This window comes from Manis pentadactyla, chromosome 11 (assembly GCF_030020395.1).
Source record: "Manis pentadactyla isolate mManPen7 chromosome 11, mManPen7.hap1, whole genome shotgun sequence".
NCBI classification, from domain to species: Eukaryota; Metazoa; Chordata; class Mammalia; order Pholidota; family Manidae; genus Manis; species Manis pentadactyla.
This window is the reverse complement of record NC_080029.1, coordinates 5,274,509-5,293,964: the sequence shown is the minus strand read 5'-3', so window position 1 is coordinate 5,293,964 and position 19,456 is coordinate 5,274,509. Positions and strand designations below refer to the sequence as shown.

Below are 19,456 nucleotides of genomic sequence, written 5' to 3'. Positions count from 1 at the left end.
ACAGCACCATGTCTGTGCCCATCTCACAGCTGAGAAAACTGAGCCCAGAGGGAGGAAGTGAGTACTTGACCCGAACCCCAGCCAGGAAGAGAAGCCGGGGTCAGAGAGAAGAGTGCTCCCCTCATCCAGAGACAGTGTGGTGGAAGCAGCCTGGTGTGGTGGGAAGAACATGCGTTTTGGAGCCACAGCTGCTTGGTGCAAAGGAACAAGCCAGCCGTCCTGCGCGTCTCCCCCCCCCACCGCCCACTTCTGACGGCAGACCCGTGGCGATTGTGCAGCACTGGCTCATGCCCTGCAATCTAACTCGATTCTGACATGCCCACCTGGAGACATTGGGGCTGCCCCACAAGGCTGCCCTCCCCACCCACCCACGTCAGGCTCCAGTCACAAGCCCGGGTCATCACCTGTGCTTCCAAACGACAGGCTATAAATTGGAAGCTCCCATGAGCCTCTCGGGTCCAGTTGCTTTGCTAGAGCTGCTCACAGAACGCAGGAAAATGGTTTATTGGAAGGGGTGTAACTCGGGAACAGCAGGTAGACGAGATGCCCGGGGCAGCACGGGGGAAGGGCACAGAGCTGCTCTCTGGGCACACCACTCTGCGTAATGGGCTCGGCTTTCTGCTCTGCTGTTGACAGGCAGTGTGGCCCTGAGTGAGGCACCTCATCTATAAGGTGGATTTAATAATACCACAGGTAGGTAGAGGATTACCCGGCATGTGAATCCCTGTAGGGGACGCCTCACACCTGTAGGCGTCCAAGAAGTAAAGCCTGTCCTTCAGGCTGCCCCCAGCCCTGCTCCACCTTTCCCCCGACCCAATTCTCTCCATTAAAAACCTTCAGCTTCCCCCAGAACTTCATTGCTCCAGGAGGGCGGGGCCCTCAGGGGGAGGGATGCCCCAGCTGGTGGGAGCCAGCCACCCGGTGGGGGTGAACTTCTGAGAAAACCTTCCTCCTCAAAGCCTCTGCCGGTGCCGAGGGAGCTGGCCGAGCCCCAGGTGGGCCTGGCAGGAGGAACCGGCGGGGGGAGCCTTGGGCATCGTGACGGGTGTACACCTGCCGACGACAAGCCGCGGCCCAGTGAGGGAGGGACGTGAGCTGGGGCCTGCGCTCAAGGTGTCCCTGCCACTCCAGGGAACCCCGGTGTGATAGGCCCGTTCCTTCCTAAGGAAGTTTCCCTGAGACCCTGAGACCTGGGGCGGGAAGAGCCGAGGAGTGGGTGTCGGTGCTCAGCAGGACCTGAGATAGCTTGCTGCCCCCTCCTGGTCCTCTCTGGTGGAATACGGTCGGGCCTTCCCAGTGGCAGAACCGCCTGCCCTTGCTGGCAAGCTTCTCCCCCGTTTTTACCTCGGAGAGCCACGCATCCTTCAGCTCACTCTCCCTTGGCCTCACCTTCCTTACTGTCACCTCAGAACAGAGTGGGGACACCCTAGACCAAAACAGAGGATTGACTTCTCAACTCCCACTGAGACCCCAAGAAACTCCAAACCAGAAGATCGGACAACCCCCAATTCACTCCAGTCACGACACTCCCATCAGTTCACCAGGCGGGACAGGGAGCTGGGCAGACTGCGTGCTGTGACAGCCGGCCCATATCTCAGGCCTTCCGGACAGACTGCCAGGGCCTGGGGCCCATGAGCATTTCTAGGCAGCAGCCGTTGTATCAGGGCCGAGGGAGAAGCCTCTTCCCCAGAACCTTAGGACTTGGCCTGGAGACCCGGAGCCCTCAAGGGAGCACTGGACTTCAGGGTCCCAGCAGCCCGACTGTATAGCGGGGCTGGCCACCTGGGGTCGTCGTTATCCTTCTAGATGGTAGCATGAAGCTGCATTCCCAGGGTGGAAGGCAGGACGCTGGCTCTGAGCCTCAGTCTCCTCATCCGTCGGATGAGGTGGTAGCGCCGCTCAGATGAGCTGACGGGTGCACAGCAAAGCACAGTGCTGATGGCAGTTCTGCCCACTGGCTCCACCTGGAAGTTGGGAGTTAACACCTCCTGTACCCAAGTTCAGGCTAGAATTAGATTTCCTTTAAAGGCCTTAGGCATAAGATTGGACATGGCAATGCCTCCCAGTGTGGAAACCTGGTTGGAGGGTTGGGCAGGGGATAGAACAGAGGTGGGTACAGTCAGAGGCAACTTCGTTTATAGTTTTGGGTTGAATGCACTGAATTTCAAACTGGTTATTTTGAGGCGTTTCAAGGGTCCACGCAGGTATGGCAGGGCCCTCGCCCTGATGCAGCCAGAATAGCTCCACTTTATCTATTTTTTCTACTGGGACTCTGAACAAAAAGAAAAAGAAACCCCTGCTCGCTTAATGGATGTCCATGATGAAGGGCCTCCTCTTGCCAGCCTCCCGGGACGTGGCGGGTGCCCTCTCTTGCTCGGTCTGCGTGCATCTCCAGGTTCTGGGTGATCGGCATCATCCAGATGCCCAGTTTTCCAATGTCCCGTGTCCTTAACTGATACCAGCACAGCAATGACCTGAGTATGGAAGGAGCTGGGACGGGGGGGATCTGGGCAGACAGACCTTCGCGAGAAGCAAGGCCCAGGGCCATTTCCTCACCTGCAGAGCTCTCAGAGTTGGGGATGAATTTTGCTTCTTGTAAACCTTCCTGTTGAAAATACCTATCCTTTTCCCCTAAAGAAAAAGAAATGGCTGTTTCATCTCCCTTCTGCGGAGGCCATGGGCACTTTCTGCCCCACCTGAGATACAAGAAAGCCAGCCCAGCAGGGCCCCTGATGGGCAGGTGGCCCTCCTGACTGCCCTCAGCTTGCCCCTTCCTGAGAGCCAGGTGCCTCAGTGCCAACCAGCCTGTGCCCGGCGTGTGGACAGCGCCACGCCCTGTCCATGCCTATGTTACACAGGCTGGACGGACAAATGGCACAGCCTGGCCTCCCCACCCGCTACCCCCTGCATCCAGGCCCCGCTCCTCACAGAACTCGTCCCTCGGAGGAAGCCTTTCCAGCTCCCTTGGCGGCATCCTCCACCCCCTCCCTGGCACCCACACGGCTTTATTTCTGCCTCGATCCAACAGTCAGCACCATGTGGCATGTTCTTTTGCCCCAGCACCTGGATCCCAAAGTCAGGTTGGGGTGTCAGAAAGTGTCCTGCCTGTCTGGGACTCTCAAAAGCCAGCATACTGCCTCACTGATGAGCTCTGGCTGCAGCCATCCTGCCAGGTCAGTGGGCAAACCAGGGCACAGGGCTTGCTGGGTCTCGGGGCTCGGCCCAGGCCCCCCATGTGGGGATTGCTCTGGGCAGTTGATGCTGATGAAGGGCGTGCCCTGGGCCCACCCCTGGTATAACTTTGCCTCGTCATTGCCGCCTCAGTCCCATGCCGTCACGGTCGCTCCCTTGAGCATTGGTCCCTCTTCTTCCCTCTGTCCTCCCTGCTGGTGCCCCCAGTGTGACCTCTCTACAGAACCCAGGTCAGTTCAGCAAGTCCCTTGCGGCCTGGCTTCGGCCTCACTGAAGGCCTCCTCAGACCCTGTGTGTGAGCCGAGCCAGGCTGTGCCGCGCATGCTGTCCCCTCTCAGCGCTGCGCTGAGCTGAGCTGCCCCTTGTCCGTGTTGCCAGGCCACTAGAGCCTCCCAGGGGCCCCAGCAGACTTGGGGCCACTTCCCTAGCTCTGGACACACTGTGTCCCTCGGGGTTGGACCTTGCGCTTTGCCTGCCTAGACTGTGAGCTCCCAGAGGGCAGGTGCTTTGCTTTCCACGTGTCTGCACCCCAAGGTGGCACATCCTGGGTGGTGGGCGGTGGGTGGGCTCGCAGTTCGGTTGGTCCCGTGTCCATTCTGAGCGCCTCCCATAGCTGTCGCTCCTGCCATCACTCCATCCTCTGCCGACCAGGACAACATTCCTGAACCAGCGCCATTGCCGCCTGTGAAACTGGGCGCAAGGTGAGGGGTGCTGTCTGTGATTGAGGGACATGGCAAATGGAATTGTCTCACACAGAAATCGCACCCGTCACCTCGGCCCACTGAGCACCACCTGGAACAAGCAGCGGCCTTGTCGTCACTGACCTGCAGCTGCTTGTGGCCCTGAGGCGCTTGCGCGCCACACATGGAGTCGGGCAGTCTGGGTGCAGGCACCCCCTGTCCAGGGATGTGCCCTTGGGCAGGCCACTCCACCTCCAAGACTCAGTTTGTCCATCTGTACGTGGATTGATCACACCCACCTCACAGGGTTGTTGTGAGGACAACAGATATTTGAGAAAGTGCTTGGTCACCTGTACGTTACTGTGACAATTTTGAAGTTACTTTTTTTCTCTAATTTGGAGAGTTAACTAACCCGTCAGCCTCTGTGGTGGTACCGATAGCCCTGCCTGGGGGCACAGGGAGGCCAGGCTGCTTGGGCTGGGACGGCGAGGGCCGCGGGCAGATGGGAGGACCTGAGCGTGAGGAGGATGGTGGCACAAACAGATCTTGGTGGTTTGGGACATCGGGCCCGAGAAGAGACTCTGCCCGACCCGTGGGGTCTCCCTCTGAACAATGGCAGTATTTTAACAGCCCCTAATTTCTGAACATCCCACTCTCAGCCTACCACGGCCCTGCTGTGGTTTAAAGAGCTGCCCGTTTGCTTGCAGTTCACGTCCTGCAGAGGAACGACCCCCTCCTTCCACCCCCCAGCCCCAGGATTATCTCCCTAACACTGATGGGAAGACTTCTTAGGGGCTTTTAGTTTGCCGTAGAGAGGGCCTGGACACTGCATGTCCAGTCAGGGCCTGAGATAGCGAACGGCCCACTGTGAATGCCACCTCACCAGTGCCCACCTCAGGTGCCTCAGGTTGGGGTACAGGGAGCAGCCTTGTTCAACATAGGTGATTGACAGAACGACAGGCTCAGGGCAGATGGCAGCGTGCAAGGCCTGTCCGTGGGGCAGCTGAGAAACCTTGAGCAAGCAGCCCTATTTCCTCATCTCTAAAGGAGACCTGGTAACTGCCTACGGCGTTGTGAGGCTCCAGTGGTAAAATAGACGGGAATGTGATTCTTAAGCTGTGAAGTGCCATGGGAATGCAAGTTACCACTGCTGTTCGTGGAGCAGCCCACCCCAAGACACTGTCCGAGGATCTTGCCCCTCCTCGGGGAAAGGAGCATGTCTTCTGTCATACATGTCCCCTTCCCACCCACCACCACGCCTGGACCTCCTCTCAGCTTCCCTCAGCACACCCTTGTGGCTTTAAGGAGGCATTAGGATTTGTTGTCCCCACTTTAAGGATGAATAAACCGAGAGTCACAGCAGTAAGTGACTTCCCAAGGCCATCCTCGTGAGAGTCAGGGCCCCAGACTCCCGATTCCAAGTCCAGGACTCTGCACATTAGATCCTGTTGCCTCTCGGAAGAGACCCTGGTCAGCAGGTGACTGCCGGGCTCTCTGCACCAGAACCCAGCTTGGTCACGGGTGGATTGTTCCTAGCATTTGCCCTGACCTGTCTTACAGCCCAGCGCCTGCATCTCGTGAAGTCAAGTGTCCGTTAGCATCCATGTTCTTTCCTCTCCTAGCATGTATGACATCTTTCGTAAAGAATGATAATTCCCTGGGTCAGTGTTCTGCCAGGTTAGCTCTACTAGGGTAGGAGTAGGCTTGAGTATCTTAGTAACCCTCCCAGTTGCTCAGAAACCGAGGTGCTGGACATGAGGTCCGTGTGGTTCCAGAGTGGACACATGTGAGCGTTGAGGCCCCGCCCCACCTGCTTGTTGGTGCCTGCCTTCATTCACCCACCTCATTCATTCAGCAAATGCCTGGCTTTTCACAGCAGTCTGTCCTGCACAAGCAAGCAGACCGTCTCCTCAAGTCCAGGTCAGGCCAGCCCTGGCTCAAGACTCTTCAGGTTTCCAGTCTTACTTGGAATCGGATCCAGGTCCTACCAAGGCCCGCATGGACCCCACGGCCCTGGTTGCCATCCTGAGCTCACTTCTCCCCACTCTGCTTCCCACCTGCTTCCAATCACGTCGGCCTCCTCGTTCCCCCGAGTGTGCCACACATGTCTCGGGGCCTTAACCTTATGTCCCTTCTGCCTCGGACACTCTTTCTGCCAAGTAACCCAGGGCACCTCCCTCGGCCTCTGCTTGCACATCACCTGTCAGCCACCTCAGGGCTCTTAGTGCCACGTTCTCGTGCATTACACATGTGCTGCCCATCTCTCCTCCAGAGTGTAAGTTCCAGGGCAGCAGTGTGCCCACGGCTGTGCCCCCAGCACCTCACACCATGGTGGTTGTGTGATGCAGGAATGAACAGACTGAGCATCTGTTCAGAGCCACGCACACACACACAAAGTCGAGGAAAACATGGTTTCTGCGTTCTTGGAGCTTGGTCGAGTTGGAGAATAGGGACTTGACCACACAGGGGATTTGAAGCCAGAGGAGGAGCTGAGAAGAGGCTGAGGTAGAGGTTCAGGGGCATCAGGAAAGCCTGGGTGGACGTGCCTGATATGGGTCTTGAAGGACGGATAGAAGTCTGCCAGTTAGAGAAGAGAGAGGAGCAGTCCAGAGAGGCCACTGCCCACGCCGAGGCTGAGCCTGGGCCGTTCACAGGGGCACCACCCAGCCTGGGTAGTGGGTGAAGAGGGAAAGCGAGGGATAGGCAGGGCCAGGTCTTGAAGGGCAGCCTTGGAGTACTATTCTAGGGCGCAGACCTTCCCCTGGACCTGAGGAAGGGGCCCTGGAGGCCCCCAGGCCTTTGCAGCTTGGGTATCCCTGCCCCAAAGCCAGGCTCCTACCAGCTTAGAGGGGGGGTCCCGGCAGAGCCCCAGCAGCCTGCAGCTCCCTGGAGCTGGGAGCTTCGGGCTCTGCCCACCCCCACTGCAGCGTGGCTCCAGCTGCCTCCTGAGGGAGCTCGGTGGTGGTCTGCTCTGCCAGCTGGGCTTGGTGACCACTCTGCTAGGCTGGCCCCCCTGCCTGTGTCCCTGCTTTGGAGCAGCACCACACCCTGTTCACGCTGGTACAAAGGTGTAGCTGAAAGAGTCCCCGCTTGACCCAGCCTTCCCACCAGTTAGATGGACGATTCATGCCTGAAACTCCGCTTTCTGATGTATTACGTGGAGTGATAAATACAGCTTGTCACCTTGTTCTGTGAATTAGACACGGTGATAAGGAAGCGTAGATGCAGGGTATTTCTTTTATGCAAGGTGCTCACAGCCCTACAGGGGGTGCAGACAAACTCTGATGAAAGGCAGCCTGGGCGCCGGGCCAGGCTCGGAGGAGGTGCTTCAAGGAAGCCCCTGAGCAGGCCTCAGAGCTGGCGGGACAGGAGGGGCAGACAGGCCCCATGCCGCATCACACGTAGAGCACGGGACACAGGACGAAAGGCGCACCTCGGGAATGTGCGACCGACCTGCCGAAGAGCAGGAGCGGTTAGTGAGAGCAGGTGGGGTGCCGTGCAGAGAGGTCCCCTGAGTGCCGGCGAGGAGCCTGCCTGTCCTGGGGCCGGTGTCACGTAGCCTGCAGACCCCCTGTCGCCAGAGTCCTCACAAGTCTGGTGCTGTATTGCAAGAGCTCGTGCCGATTTTATATTCTGCTCCTTGATATGTCCATGCCTGCCTCCTGATGTGAATTACTTACCTCCCCATTCCCAGGATGTGTAACAAGAATTCAACACATACAAACATGCCGCATGAATCACTCGGAATTACCCATGAAGGAAAGAAGCCGACATTATTGTGTTGCCCTGTATCACACCCCAAGCTGACCAGTAACATGTTAATGATCCACACCCGCAGACATGTGGAGCTCTGTTACTGTTCAGACAGAAAACAAGGAGATTCAGGAACCCATCCGAGGTCAAAGAGCAAGTGACAGAGCCAGGACTGAATGTAGCTCCAGCGGCTTCAAGTCCAGGTGCTCGAAGCAGTACCTGGCTTGTGGAGGGCACTTCGAACCTGGTGGGCCCTGCTGATGCCTCCGCAGCTCCGCGCTTCCTCTCTGGTTCAGCCCCTCGGGTGGGAAAACTGAGGCCCAGAGAGGGACAGTGAGTAGCTCGGCCCAGGTCCCAACGCCTGCTGGGACTGCTGTGCTGATCACCCAAGGAAGGATTTGGAGAGGCAGGACCCTGTGAGTCTTGCCCCAGGGGAAGGGTTGGTGGGGCACTGTCTTGCCAATGGGTTTCAGCCCCGGGCAAGTTCACTATGGATTCAGTGTGACCAAGGGATGAGAGTAGAACATTCTTGGGGTGAAAGGGTTATACCCAAATTTATTTCCACAGTGGCAGGTCAGTCACTAAAATCCTGTTCACTCAGAGCGAGTCTGCATGCAGCAGGCTGGTCTCTGCCTCCGGGCCTCTCTACCCACACAGCCGTCCCCTGGGCCTCTGTCCTCGGTGCTGCCACCACTCCAGGCTCTGCTCTGCTCTCCTGCAGCCTTGCAGCCGTGCCACCGTGTTGCCCAGAGCACTGGGCGGAGCTCTTTATATAAGTCAGTAACAACGTATTGCCCACACGTGTGTAGTGAGCTAGCCAACCAGGGCCAGGTGGGAATCCTGGCCACAGGACCCTTCACTTTATCCACAGGCACCCCCTTCTCATGCCCTTCCTAGGCAGCGAGTCTCAGGAGGGGTCCCAAATTCCTTTGGAGTTCAGTGTTGTACTTACAAATTCATGCATAGTTTGCATATTTGTATTTCACTCAGGGGAAGTAATGCGGGACCAGTCAGTGTCCATGAGGAAAGATGCTGAGGGAGATGGAGCCTGACCCAAGCAGGTCACTGTGAGGAAAGGGGCTGGGGGGGACAGGCGGGGGCCAGGCCAGGTGCGTGGGAGGGTAGGGGGCCCAGCAGCTGGGGAACAGTGCCTGGGGCTTGGCTTGGGGCTTGGCTTTGATGCTTGACCAGTAAATGTGGGCTTAAGGGGACAAGCCTAAAGCAGACAGGCAGGTTGGGGGCCGCTGGAAAGAGCCACAGGTGAGAGTGCTTGAGGCTGGGGTCTGGGCAGGTCATGGAAGGTGGAAGAGACAGTTGGCAAGAGAGAAGCATTGCCTGGAGCCCAGTAGGGAGCAGAGAACGAAACCCCAGGCAGGCTTTTAGGAGAGGGCACGGCCTTGCTTCCCACACAGAGGGGCTGGGGTGACGGCCCGCAGACTGTGCAGTTTGAGCCAGGCCCACGTGGGGTGCGGGGGCACAAGAAGGGCAGGACATGGGGTTTGCTGTCGAGCTCATGGCTCAGTAAGCAAAAATTCAAATATCGGCAGTAAGTGCATCCTTGGGACACTGAGGTACAGGACACTACCACAGAGCAGGCAGAGGAAAGAGGAGGCGGCCACAGGGACAGAGACCTGCTTACCCTGGGCTCGATGGGTCCTGGAGGCTCGCCAACAGGGAAGTGCAGACGAGTGTTCCCAGCAAAAGGAACCATGCCTACAGGTGGGACAGCACTAAGGCACCCCAGGTGGTGGGAGAGGGGTGCGCTTCATGGGTTAAAGGATTGATTTTCTGCAGGCTTGGAGCTGGTTGGGCTGGGAAAGAAAACAGGAGAGGCTGGGATTGGTTAGGAGATTGAGCAAATGGCAAGGAAAGAAGACCAAGGAACAGCACACAAGGACACTTGTGAGAGCCTGGGAAGAGCAGGCAGCCGAGTGGAGCAATGCCCGGGGCTTTTCCTTTGGCCAGTCACACTTCCCTCTGGTTCCACGCCCACCCTGTCCCATCCCTTTGCCCACAGCGGACAAGAGGAGAACCATGGTGGGCGGTTCCTTCTGGCAGACACCTGGTGTCACCAAGGCTGTGAGCTGGCCCCAGAGGTCTGGACACTCCTCCAGGGCCCCCAGAGCTTGCTGGAATTGGGTAGACAGGAGGGCTGCAATAGGTTAGCTGGGAAGCCTCATTAAAGATTGAAGCAGAAGCCCATTTGGCGGCTGGCTGTCATATCAGTTTCCCACTGCATAAGCCAGGCGGCTGAGGAAGGAGAGGTAAGTGACCAGGATGCAAGGAGCACGCCTCCCGGACGGCACCCGGGGGCCGGCCCGTAATGGTCAGCAGGGAGTGGGCCCTCCGCTGCTTCTGCCTCTGCCACTGTGACTGCGCCGTGCTCTGCAGAGTGCACTGTAGGTGACGCGGGCACCCCTTCTTCCTGCTCCTCCCCGCTTCTCCTTTTGCTGCCAGCTGCTGGGGGTGGGGGCACGGCGGGGCGCAAGCTCTGGATCCGGGGACAGGGTGCCTGTCACTGATCGAGGCCTTGCTGAGGGGATGGGCATCAGGAGACGTGGGCCCCTGTCCCAGCGGCACCCTGCGCTTGAGGCCCACGTGGCCTTGGGCAGGTGGCTCACCCTTTCTGAGCCTCAGTTTTCACATCTATAAAAAGTCCCTGCCCTGGATAGTGAGCAGATTAATCACAAAAATGATGCAGAGGTTCTTTCTCACACACACTGTATGGGTGTGACAGAGTTTTATTGCGCTTTATTCTGTTTGAGAGTCTTTTCAGGGTCTCTTAGGTGTTCTAAAATGAACTTACTAGAAAAGGGAGAGGGTATTTCACCAGGCAGATAACTGGCCTGAGGACCACAGCCTGAGTGGGACCAAGCAGACTGACGGGTGGCATCCTGACCTGGGTGCTGGGAGACCTAGGCTCTATCCCTGATTGTACCCCCAGTCTGGGATGGGTCCTCAAGCAAGTCCCTCCCTTTCCCTGAGCTCAGCAGGCTCTGGTGACCAGAGCAAATTAAAGCACTGCCTCATATATCAGACGGCTGGGAACCTAAGTGCATTAGTAAGGATGGGCAGGAAAGACACCAGAAGGGTCCCCCAGGATGACCCCATGAACCAACCTGGCATCAAAGTAGGAAGGTGGCAGCAGGACTCGTCTGCTGCTGAGCCAAGCTCAAGAAATGGGTGAGGCACCACTGGTTTGGCTTCTGAAGCAGAGGTGGGAGGTGGCTGCTTGTCGAGCCTGAGCCGTCAGCACGCTGGGGTGGACCGAGCCCTGGGCCTGGAGTCATTCATCCTGGGTGCTTCTTCCCAGCCCTGCCACCAATTTCCTGGGTGGCTTTGGCAAGGCAACTCTGCAGACCTAGGCCCCGGTCACAGACTCCAGCCCACATGGACACTCAGCCTGCTTGACAGCAGGAACCTCAAAACGAGAGGGGAAGTCTGCCCCCCATCTTAAAGTGTTGCTCTAAGTCAACCCAAAATGGAGGGACCCTCTGGAGGAAGGAGAAGAAGCCAGTCAGAGAGATGGCAGAGGGGGGCCGTGCCCAGCCCAGGCAGCTGTCATTTGCTGGCCAGAGATTCCATCAAGCATCCCTGAACAGGAGCTGGGCCCTTGGTCTCTGGCTGTCCTGGGATCAGGTTCCATCTTTTCAGGAGGCTCAGGGGATGCGTTTCCTGTAGAGACTAACTCGAAACCTGGCCCATCCCTTCCGTCCCAGAGGAGCTGGGGGCTGGTGTCCCAGAGCCTCATAAATGTTAATGGTTGGCAGGGGACACCTTTCTCAGAGGTGTCAGCAATGCCTCGGCTTATCTGCCCACGTTAGGCTGCATAATGTACAACGCTGCACCTGGGGACAGAGCCGTGTGGCCGCGGCCCACCTACACCAGCCTGACTCAGGAATGCAGTCACGGAGCAGCGCCTGTCCCTCCGTTCCGCTGTGTTTCCTCCTTTGTCCTTTTATATGTAGAGATTTTGAACGAGGTGGTTCCATCCTTGCTTCATAGGAAACTGAGGCCCAGAGAGGGGAGAATCCCCCCCCCCACCGGCATTTAACTGTCCTATAGCAGAGCTCCAGGAACAGGGCTCTCCTGGCCCCAAGGCCACTCTGCAGGGGTCGTGCGGCCAGGGACGGGAGGGGCTGGGGAACAGGAAGGAAGGGCTGTGCGAGGACCAGGCTGTCTCCTGTAGCCAGGCAGTGTGCTCCCCTGTCTGGAGGCCCACGGGGAGCAGTGGTAGCCAGGCGGATTTCAGCCCGCGAGGAGGAAGAGGGGGTTCCTCCCCCCACGCGGTACAGCCTGAGGCCCTTGAGGCCCTGTACAGCTCTGAGAGCCTGTGGTCCACGTCCTCCTCCTGGGACAGGACCATCTATTTGCTCACACCCCCAAGCCCAGCACGGACAGGTACTCAGGCAGGACCGGCAGGTGGCAGCAGGTGGCAGACCCAGGGACTCACCTCCCAGAGGCCAGCGGGTGCCGAGCCACATGAATGTGGGCAGCGCTCCTGCCAAGAAAGAGCACGGTGCAAGGGCTCCTCTACCTGGTCGTGTCCGCCTCAGGGTCTGCTGCTTAGCTCTTCCCTCTCTGGGCCCTCTGCCCATTGCCCCTCACCCTCCCTTCCTTGGAGGTAGAAGTGCCACCTGTGCTTCTAGTCAGCAGAGGGCATTCACTGCAGGCTCCTTTCTTCCTGGGTGTGCACCTAGTTTATCTGCCGGGTGGCCTGAAGATGCTACTTAAGTTCTGCAGCTTCCCAGCCCTCTTAAGGATAAAATAGCGACCTTTCAAGGCCCCCGTGTGTGGGGTTAAATGAGGCGTCATGTTACAGTCTGGCACAGGGCCCAGCACATGTCGGAGTAAGTCTCCAAGCACTGGGGTCCTCTCTGCCCTTGCCCCATCCTGTGCTGTTGTCCTAGTGCGTCCACTGGGGTGGCCTGCAGTGTCTCACATGCTGAAACATCTCGGCGTTTAGGAGGCACAGCCTGCTCAGCTGTGAGCTGAGGGTTTTAAGAACGCATCACCTGCCTCAGCCCAGCAGCCGGCTGGAGATCTTCAGACCGTCTTCCTGGGGCCCTGCCATCCGTTTATCCAGCAAATATTTATTGAGTGTTGACCAAATGCCAAGAACTGTGTTAAGTGCTGGGACTGTGGAGGACAGAACAGTTGCTGAAAGTCAGATGCTGTCTGGCTGGACTCAGCTCACCGTCTTTGCTGGTGCGTACAGGCACACCTAATACGTCCCAGAGGACAGGGCTTGGCACCAGCAGGGTCCCCACGGGGAGGTGCCCCTCCCTGCTCAGCCAGGAGACCTGTGCACAGCCGTTTCCTGCCTGCTCTGCCCCGCGGCCCCCGCGGAGTGCGGCCCATGTCCGGCTCGCTCTCCCAGAAGCCCATCCTGGTTTTCCTCTCACCTGCTCCCCCTGCCCCTTTCTGTTCGGTAAGGGCAGCTCTCCTGAAGATGTGCCTCACGCTGGCATCCTTTATCAAATCCTTGGGTCAAAGGCACAGGCTTTAGAAAGAACCAGTACCGTGCTTGCTCTCTTCCCAGCCCTGTGAGGGGGTCGGGTGTCACCGCCTGCACCTGAGTGAGGAAGGGGAGCGGCTGCTGGGCCTCAGGGGGTCCCAGTGCCACTCAGAGCGGCTGCGACTCCCCGGCCCCCTCCTCCCTCAGCTTCGCCAGCAGCAGTGGCTCCAGCCAGTCAGACTGGGCTCAGCATCCAAGGGTGAGGCCGGCCCTTGTCCCCTGTGGCTGGCCTCCTGCCACTGCCCCTGCAGGGCCCAGCCTCCCCAGCTCCAGTTCTCTTTCTCCGCCATGTTCCCTCCTCTGAGGCCCTCCCATGTTCAGTAGGATGGGAAAGTGGCCTCAGAGATGGTGGGAAGCCAGCCCCTTGCCCGAAGCTCCATGGTCCCCAGAACCTGGCCCTGGCACAGATGGGCCCGGATGCACGTATCAGCCAGGGTCTCACCCTCTGTCCCCTTCCCCTCTCTGTGTTCAGATGGGAAGTCTATTGGGGCACAGGGCACCCTCTGCCCTGGCCTGCCCCCAGGCCTTGCACTGTGACAGGTGGCCTGGGCTCCCACGGCCCAGTACACAGGCAACCTGCTTCCTCCATGGCTGTCTGATGCTCCACCTTAACTCTCCCTTCCTCTCCTTCTCGTGTCTGCAGTGCCGGTGGGCTCTTTGTGTTAACTTGGGCAAAACTCGCTTCAGGCGAGTGAGAGAAGGATGAGGGTGTCTGAGCTAGGGCAGCGGAGGGTGGGCTAGGCAAAATCAGCTCCCAGCCTCCACCAGCTTGTGACACCGGGGCCAGTGTCATGCACCCCATGGCCGTGGGCAGTCCCCTCGCCTCTCAGAGCCCCCAGCAGTCCTTGTACCTCTCAGGGCGGGCGGGCCAGCTGGACAGTGAGCGCAGGCAGCCGGAGGCCGGTGGAGAAGGAAGCACTCCCGCGGGGGAAGCGGACTCCTTTCTAACGGCACGGCCTGGCCCAGCACAGCAGACCTGCAGGGCCAAAGGCCCCTCGAGTGCAACTATACAGAGACACGGAGGGTTTGCAGGAGACAGCGGACTAGTGGAAAGGTCAGCCAAAGAATTTGTTTTAAATAGTAATAAAAACTAAAAAAAAAAAAAAGTTATAAAAACTAATGCTTCTTCAGGGCTTTATAGTTTACCAATTCCCTTTCTCGTGCAATTAGTTTATTCATTTATCCAGCTTTTGAGTCACTACTATCTGATTCGTATTCATGCTCATAATCCCATTTCATGGGTGAGGAAACAGGTGGATTTGCCAAGGAGGACTCAGGCGGGGTCCTTTCCTTCCCGCCACCTGCCTGACCCACAAACGAGTGTTGGCCAGATATTTCTAGTACAAGCGTGTGTACACACCCACACAACCACAGAGGTGACCCGGGAAGCCAGCACACAGCTGAGCGCAGAGCCGAGAGCCGTCCTCTGCCGGGGGGCATGTCTGAAACCGAATGCTCTGTGACATAGGTGGGGCCAGGAGCCTGTCTCCCAGGCCTGCCTGCAGGCTCCAACCAGCAGCAGGCTGCTGGGAACAGCCTGGGACTCTGCCGCGGTCGCCCTGCTCCCTGAGCGAGCGTGGACTTTAGAGGATCCTTGTGTTTTCATGGCTCGCCTCATCCGTGGTTTTTATTTTCATCTGAGCCAGTTCAGCTGCCTTCCTTTACCTCTGCTTTTCTCCCCTAAGGTGTGGTGATCACAAGTTCCCTTTAACCTTCCCAACTCAACTCAGTAACATGTACCAAGTATCTGATGTGAGCCAGGCCTTGAGCATGAAGTGGTGAGTTGAGTAAGAGGGTGGCTCTGCCCTCAAGAAGCTCAGGATCTCCAAGGGGACAGAATATGCTCTCGAGTTACAACACTGTTGGTTAGAAAGTTGTGTTATATGAACGATCCCTGGGTGTCCAGCAGTGCAGGGCAAGAGGGCCTAGGGAAGGCTTCCTGGAGGAGGCAACTGTGGAGTTGAGCCTTGAAGGTTTGGCAGGTGATGAAGGAATCCCAGGTGGATTGTGTAGCCCACACAAAAGAGAAGCAGCTGTGGGGGTGGGCGGGAGTCTTATTCAGTGGAGCTTGGACCCAGCCCCATAAGGTCTGGCTTGTGTTTTCCAGAGATCGAGTTCACGATGTCAGTATGGAAGATGGACAGGGGAGCCAGCGGACAGAGTGGAGGCAGAGGGTCCTTTTGGTAGACTGAGGCATTGGTCCAGGAAAGCGATGCTGAAGCAGCCATGTGGGTGCAGCAGTGGTGGGGTCTGCTGGGATCTCAGACACCACAGCCATAGGACTAGGTGACTGACAAGTCACGGAGGTGGAGGAGGGGCTGGGGTCCCCACCTGCTTGCACACTGCATCCTGGAGGTGGGGACGAGGCTGGCCTGAGGCGGCTCCGTGCCACGGGAGAGTCCACAGGGCCTCCACCGTGGCTTCTGATTGTATCACACACGGATTCGTCAGGGACAGGTGGGGTTGAGGACCGGCTACCTGGTGATCCCACCCTGAGACCCACTTCCCTACTAAAGAAGCTCCTGCCACTGGGCTGTGCCAGGAGCTCCCAAGGAACATTCTGGGGACATCTCCTCCACCCTCCTGCCTGCCTCTGCCACTGGGGCAGCTGTGGCCAGCGGGTAGACTCAGCAAGGGGTAAGGGGATAGCAGGAGTGTCACGTCAGCTGCTCACACACTGTGTGATGCTGACAGACCCCTTCCTGGGCCTTAGGTCCCACCTCTAAAATCAGGAAGCACGTCCTAAGGTTAAGGATAGCTCAAAACAGACTAACGTTTTCCTAGGTTAAGAATGGAAGGCCCCATGCAACCAAGTGTTGTCTGTCCCAGGATAGCAGGGTCTGGGAACTGCTGAAATGTGGAGGCTAACTTCAGGCCTGAGAAAAAGGGGTTTGCCCCCAGGTGCATCACACCTGGTGCTAGAAGTAGGGCCTCTGTGGGTGGGTAGATTTGAGACTTTAGTGTAAGAAAGAAGCCAGTCACCGGGGAGGCACTGGCTCCCATGGCCGGGATTACACTGGGCATGCCTGCCCAGGAGGCTCAGAGGAGATCCTGTGCCGGGCAGGAGCTGCCCTAGAATCAGCTGGTCTGCTCCAGCTCTGGGCTCTTTTAGCTCTATCCCTCCGTGCCCTTGATCCAGGGAACAACATGCCAGCCCCTCAGGTGCCTCGCCACGCATGGCTGAACCTTGCTGTCACCTCCTAGGGAGGAGACCAAGCCCCTTCCCCATCTAGTTAGTGAGGCGTGAGGCCAGCTTGCCCAGCGTCCCTCCCGTGTCACAGTGACTCTGTAGTTCTCCAGTGACACCTGAGCTGGCAGAGAAGGAACAATCCGCTCTTTCTCAGGTTGGCCGAAAGCCTGGGTTTTCTTCCAAGTGTGGTACAGCACCAGCCCCCGTCTGCACACCTCACCTGCTCTGGGCCCCATCCTCCAGTCCAGGGCAGAGGTGGCTCGGTCAGTGACAGCCTCTTCCACCTCTGCCCCCGCTGTCTCCTTCCCTCCCCACGGCGGCAGACCCCGAGGTGCAGGCAGGAAGGCACCTCCCCGCGGTGAGGACCACGGCTGCAGCTCAGCCCAGGCTCTGACGCTTACCTGCTGTCGGGTCATACTTTTGCTCGAAATGTGGAATAAATGGATCTACTGGGTTTGGTAATGCCAAGCCCGCTGTGGTTTTAGAGGCTTGAGGGGGTGGTGGCAGTGAGGAAGCAGAAAGAGCAGGTGCACTTGACAGGGGAGGAGAGGAGGCAGGAGCTAAAAGGGTGCTTTTGGACCATGTGGGAAATGTGGCCGTTTGATGGACGCCGGGGGGCAAGCCACAAGAAGGGAAGAAGGGGGCTAGCTGAGAGGATGGGGTGGGGTGGGGAGCTGGCGGGCCCGAGGTCAGGGGCGCGTCCCGTGGGGCCAGGAGGGCAGGGGCGGGCAGAGCTCCGGCCTGTCTCCCGGGCCTTCTCTCCTGACTGCCATGCTTCTGTGCTTCTCTGCCCCGCAGGCCCCTCCGCCCAGCGCCAGGTGCAGAATGGCCCCTCTCCCGATGAGATGGACATCCAGAGAAGGTAACCCCCGCGGGGGCCGGCCTTCAGCCAGCAAGCGCCCACCTGTGGCTCGGGCCACGGCCCCCGGGAATGCGCTCCTGGGCAGGGCACGGGCCTGAGCAGAAAGGAAGAGGGAGCAAGTCCGTGGCCTCTGTGCCACGGGTGGGCAGGCGTGGTCTCACAGAGCAAGCGCTGCTGCCAGCCGTGTCTCGCCCCAAGGCCATCCACTCTCTTGCACCTTAGCCCTCCCAAGGCGGCCAGGAGGCGGTTGTCACGACATGGAGGGACTCGGGACCAGGGCCGCCCTGCCGGAGACGGTGGGCGCGCCGCCCAGGTCTGTCCGACTGAGGCCCCTGGCCTTGGGCCTGTCCTGTGCCGCCGCCTCTGCGCATGCCTGGGCAGGTGCACAGCCTCTCTGGAGGATCGTCACCCCTGCCCACTATCTCCCAGCTGAGGTCAAAGCGGGCAGCGGCCCTGAGAGCACTGTGAGCTGCAGCTGCTCTTCAGCACTTGGCCAGGCCTGCGGTCTGTCCTCACTGGGCGCACCTGTGGCGGGCGGCCCCCACCTGCCTCTGAGGAGCTTCCACGGTGTCGGAACTCAGAGGAAGGGCCAGTGCCGTTGTCCTGAAGTAACAGAAGGGGTCGCAGTGGCCAAGGAGGGAACAGCCCTCCCAGGTCACGTTGCCAGGAAGTGCAGGCCACAGCTTGAGCCCTCCTGCCATGGGTGCTCTGCCCTCGGAGAGGCTTTGAATCCTGGCTCCCGGGAGCTGTGCTGAGGAGCTGGGCATGGTCCAGGCCTTCCTCAGCCAGGTCACTAAGAAGGAGGTGACTCCAGCACCCGTGGCTAGACTCCAGGAGGGCCCAGGAGGAGCCGGGAGGCGGCATCCCCACCCGTCACCGGGCTGGGAGGCTCTTGGCGAGTTTTCTCCGGTCTCTCCCTCTTCCCAGAGTGATGTCAGTGACCTCTGAGCGCTCTCTGGCTGTGACCTTGGGCAAGTTACTGCTCTGGGACTCTTTAGAGGCAGAAAACCAGCCTGGTCGGGCCCCAGCTCAGCCCCCTTCGGCCAGATGGTCGCCCTGGCCTTCAGCCACCTGCCAGAGAAGGGCGTGAAGGGGCCCAGCAGGCTCGAGGAAGGAATGAACAGGGGCCTGTGGGTCTAAGCTCCTTCAGTTAACTGGCTAACCCTCCACACTGCATCATCTTAACCCACCACCCAAGCCCAATGTCCCGTGCTGGCTCAGAGAACTGGGGGGTGGACTATCCGCAGGCCAGAGTGCCCCCTGGAGTCAGTTTTTGAAATGCAGGGGCCAAACCGCTGAGCAGAGCCCCTGGTCCCTGGTCCCTGGTCCCTGGTCCCTGCCTGTCACTCAACTTGGAAGGAGGCCCAGGGTAGAGGTAGTGATTCCAAGGACAAGGACCTTCCCGTTTGCTCACAAATAGTATCATAAGTTCACACCTGACTTTTAAATATTTTCAAACGTCTTCAATTTTCCCAGGGTTTTACAGCCAGGGGTGCTGGAGTTTGGCTGATGTCTCAGCAGTTTTCATGCAGAAGCTAATTCAGATGCTGCTGGAGCTTTTCAAACACCGTTAGTGCCAAAAGGGTCATTTTCATAATTGTTTGGGTATCAGGCATAATCCTTAAAAGAACCCCATCAAAGAGTGTTATGCCTGTTTTACAGAGAAGAGTCTGAGGTCCAGGAAAGGGAAGTGACTCGCCTGTGATCACAAAGTCATGCTTCCCAGAACGGGAACCAGAAAGCTCTCCACTTCAAGGAGGTCTTTGCAGTGAACATTTGACCTTTCTCTAACCTGAAGGCAGCTGGACGGGCTTCATGAGTTTATTCCTCCACAAAGCTCTTACTGAGCAGCTGCTGGAGGCCAGGCACAGTGCCGGCACCAGAGAAGCACCAGCTTGCTCTGAACCAAGGGCTCGGGCACATAGCCTGCAACTCATGGCTCTGCCGACCGCCCATCCCCACTTCCCTGACACGGCAGAGGCCGCGGCTTGCCTGCAGCGCTCTCCCACTGAGCAGGGTGGGCGTCATGCCCACTGCCCGACGCCCCATGCTCCATTAGCAGGCATTTAGAGTCGGCTCTCACCAGTAGAAGCCTGGCAGCCATCCCTAGTCCACGTGATTCCTTGAGCTCCTTTCTCTCCTGGCATCTCAGTCTCAGATTCTGTGGATGTTTTTGTGGGTCAGTGTCCTCACTTGCCTGGCCTTTAGAGCACCCGAAGCTCCTCTGCCATAAGGAGCCCCTGGGACGTTATCCTCTGAGG

At 58.5% G+C, this 19,456-nt stretch overlaps 1 protein-coding gene across 6 annotated transcripts in view; it reads left to right on the top strand.

The window, feature by feature from the left end:
- The window catches only part of EVL (Enah/Vasp-like), a 147,962-nt gene that overhangs the window by 110,477 nt on the left and 18,029 nt on the right, over positions 1-19,456 (top strand). For all 6 annotated transcript variants that reach the window (XM_036882426.2, XM_036882427.2, XM_036882424.2 and 3 more), the window contains exon 4: positions 17,132-17,195. In XM_036882426.2, coding sequence (XP_036738321.1) covers positions 17,132-17,195 — 64 coding nt within the window. The remainder of the gene's footprint in view (positions 1-17,131; positions 17,196-19,456) is intronic.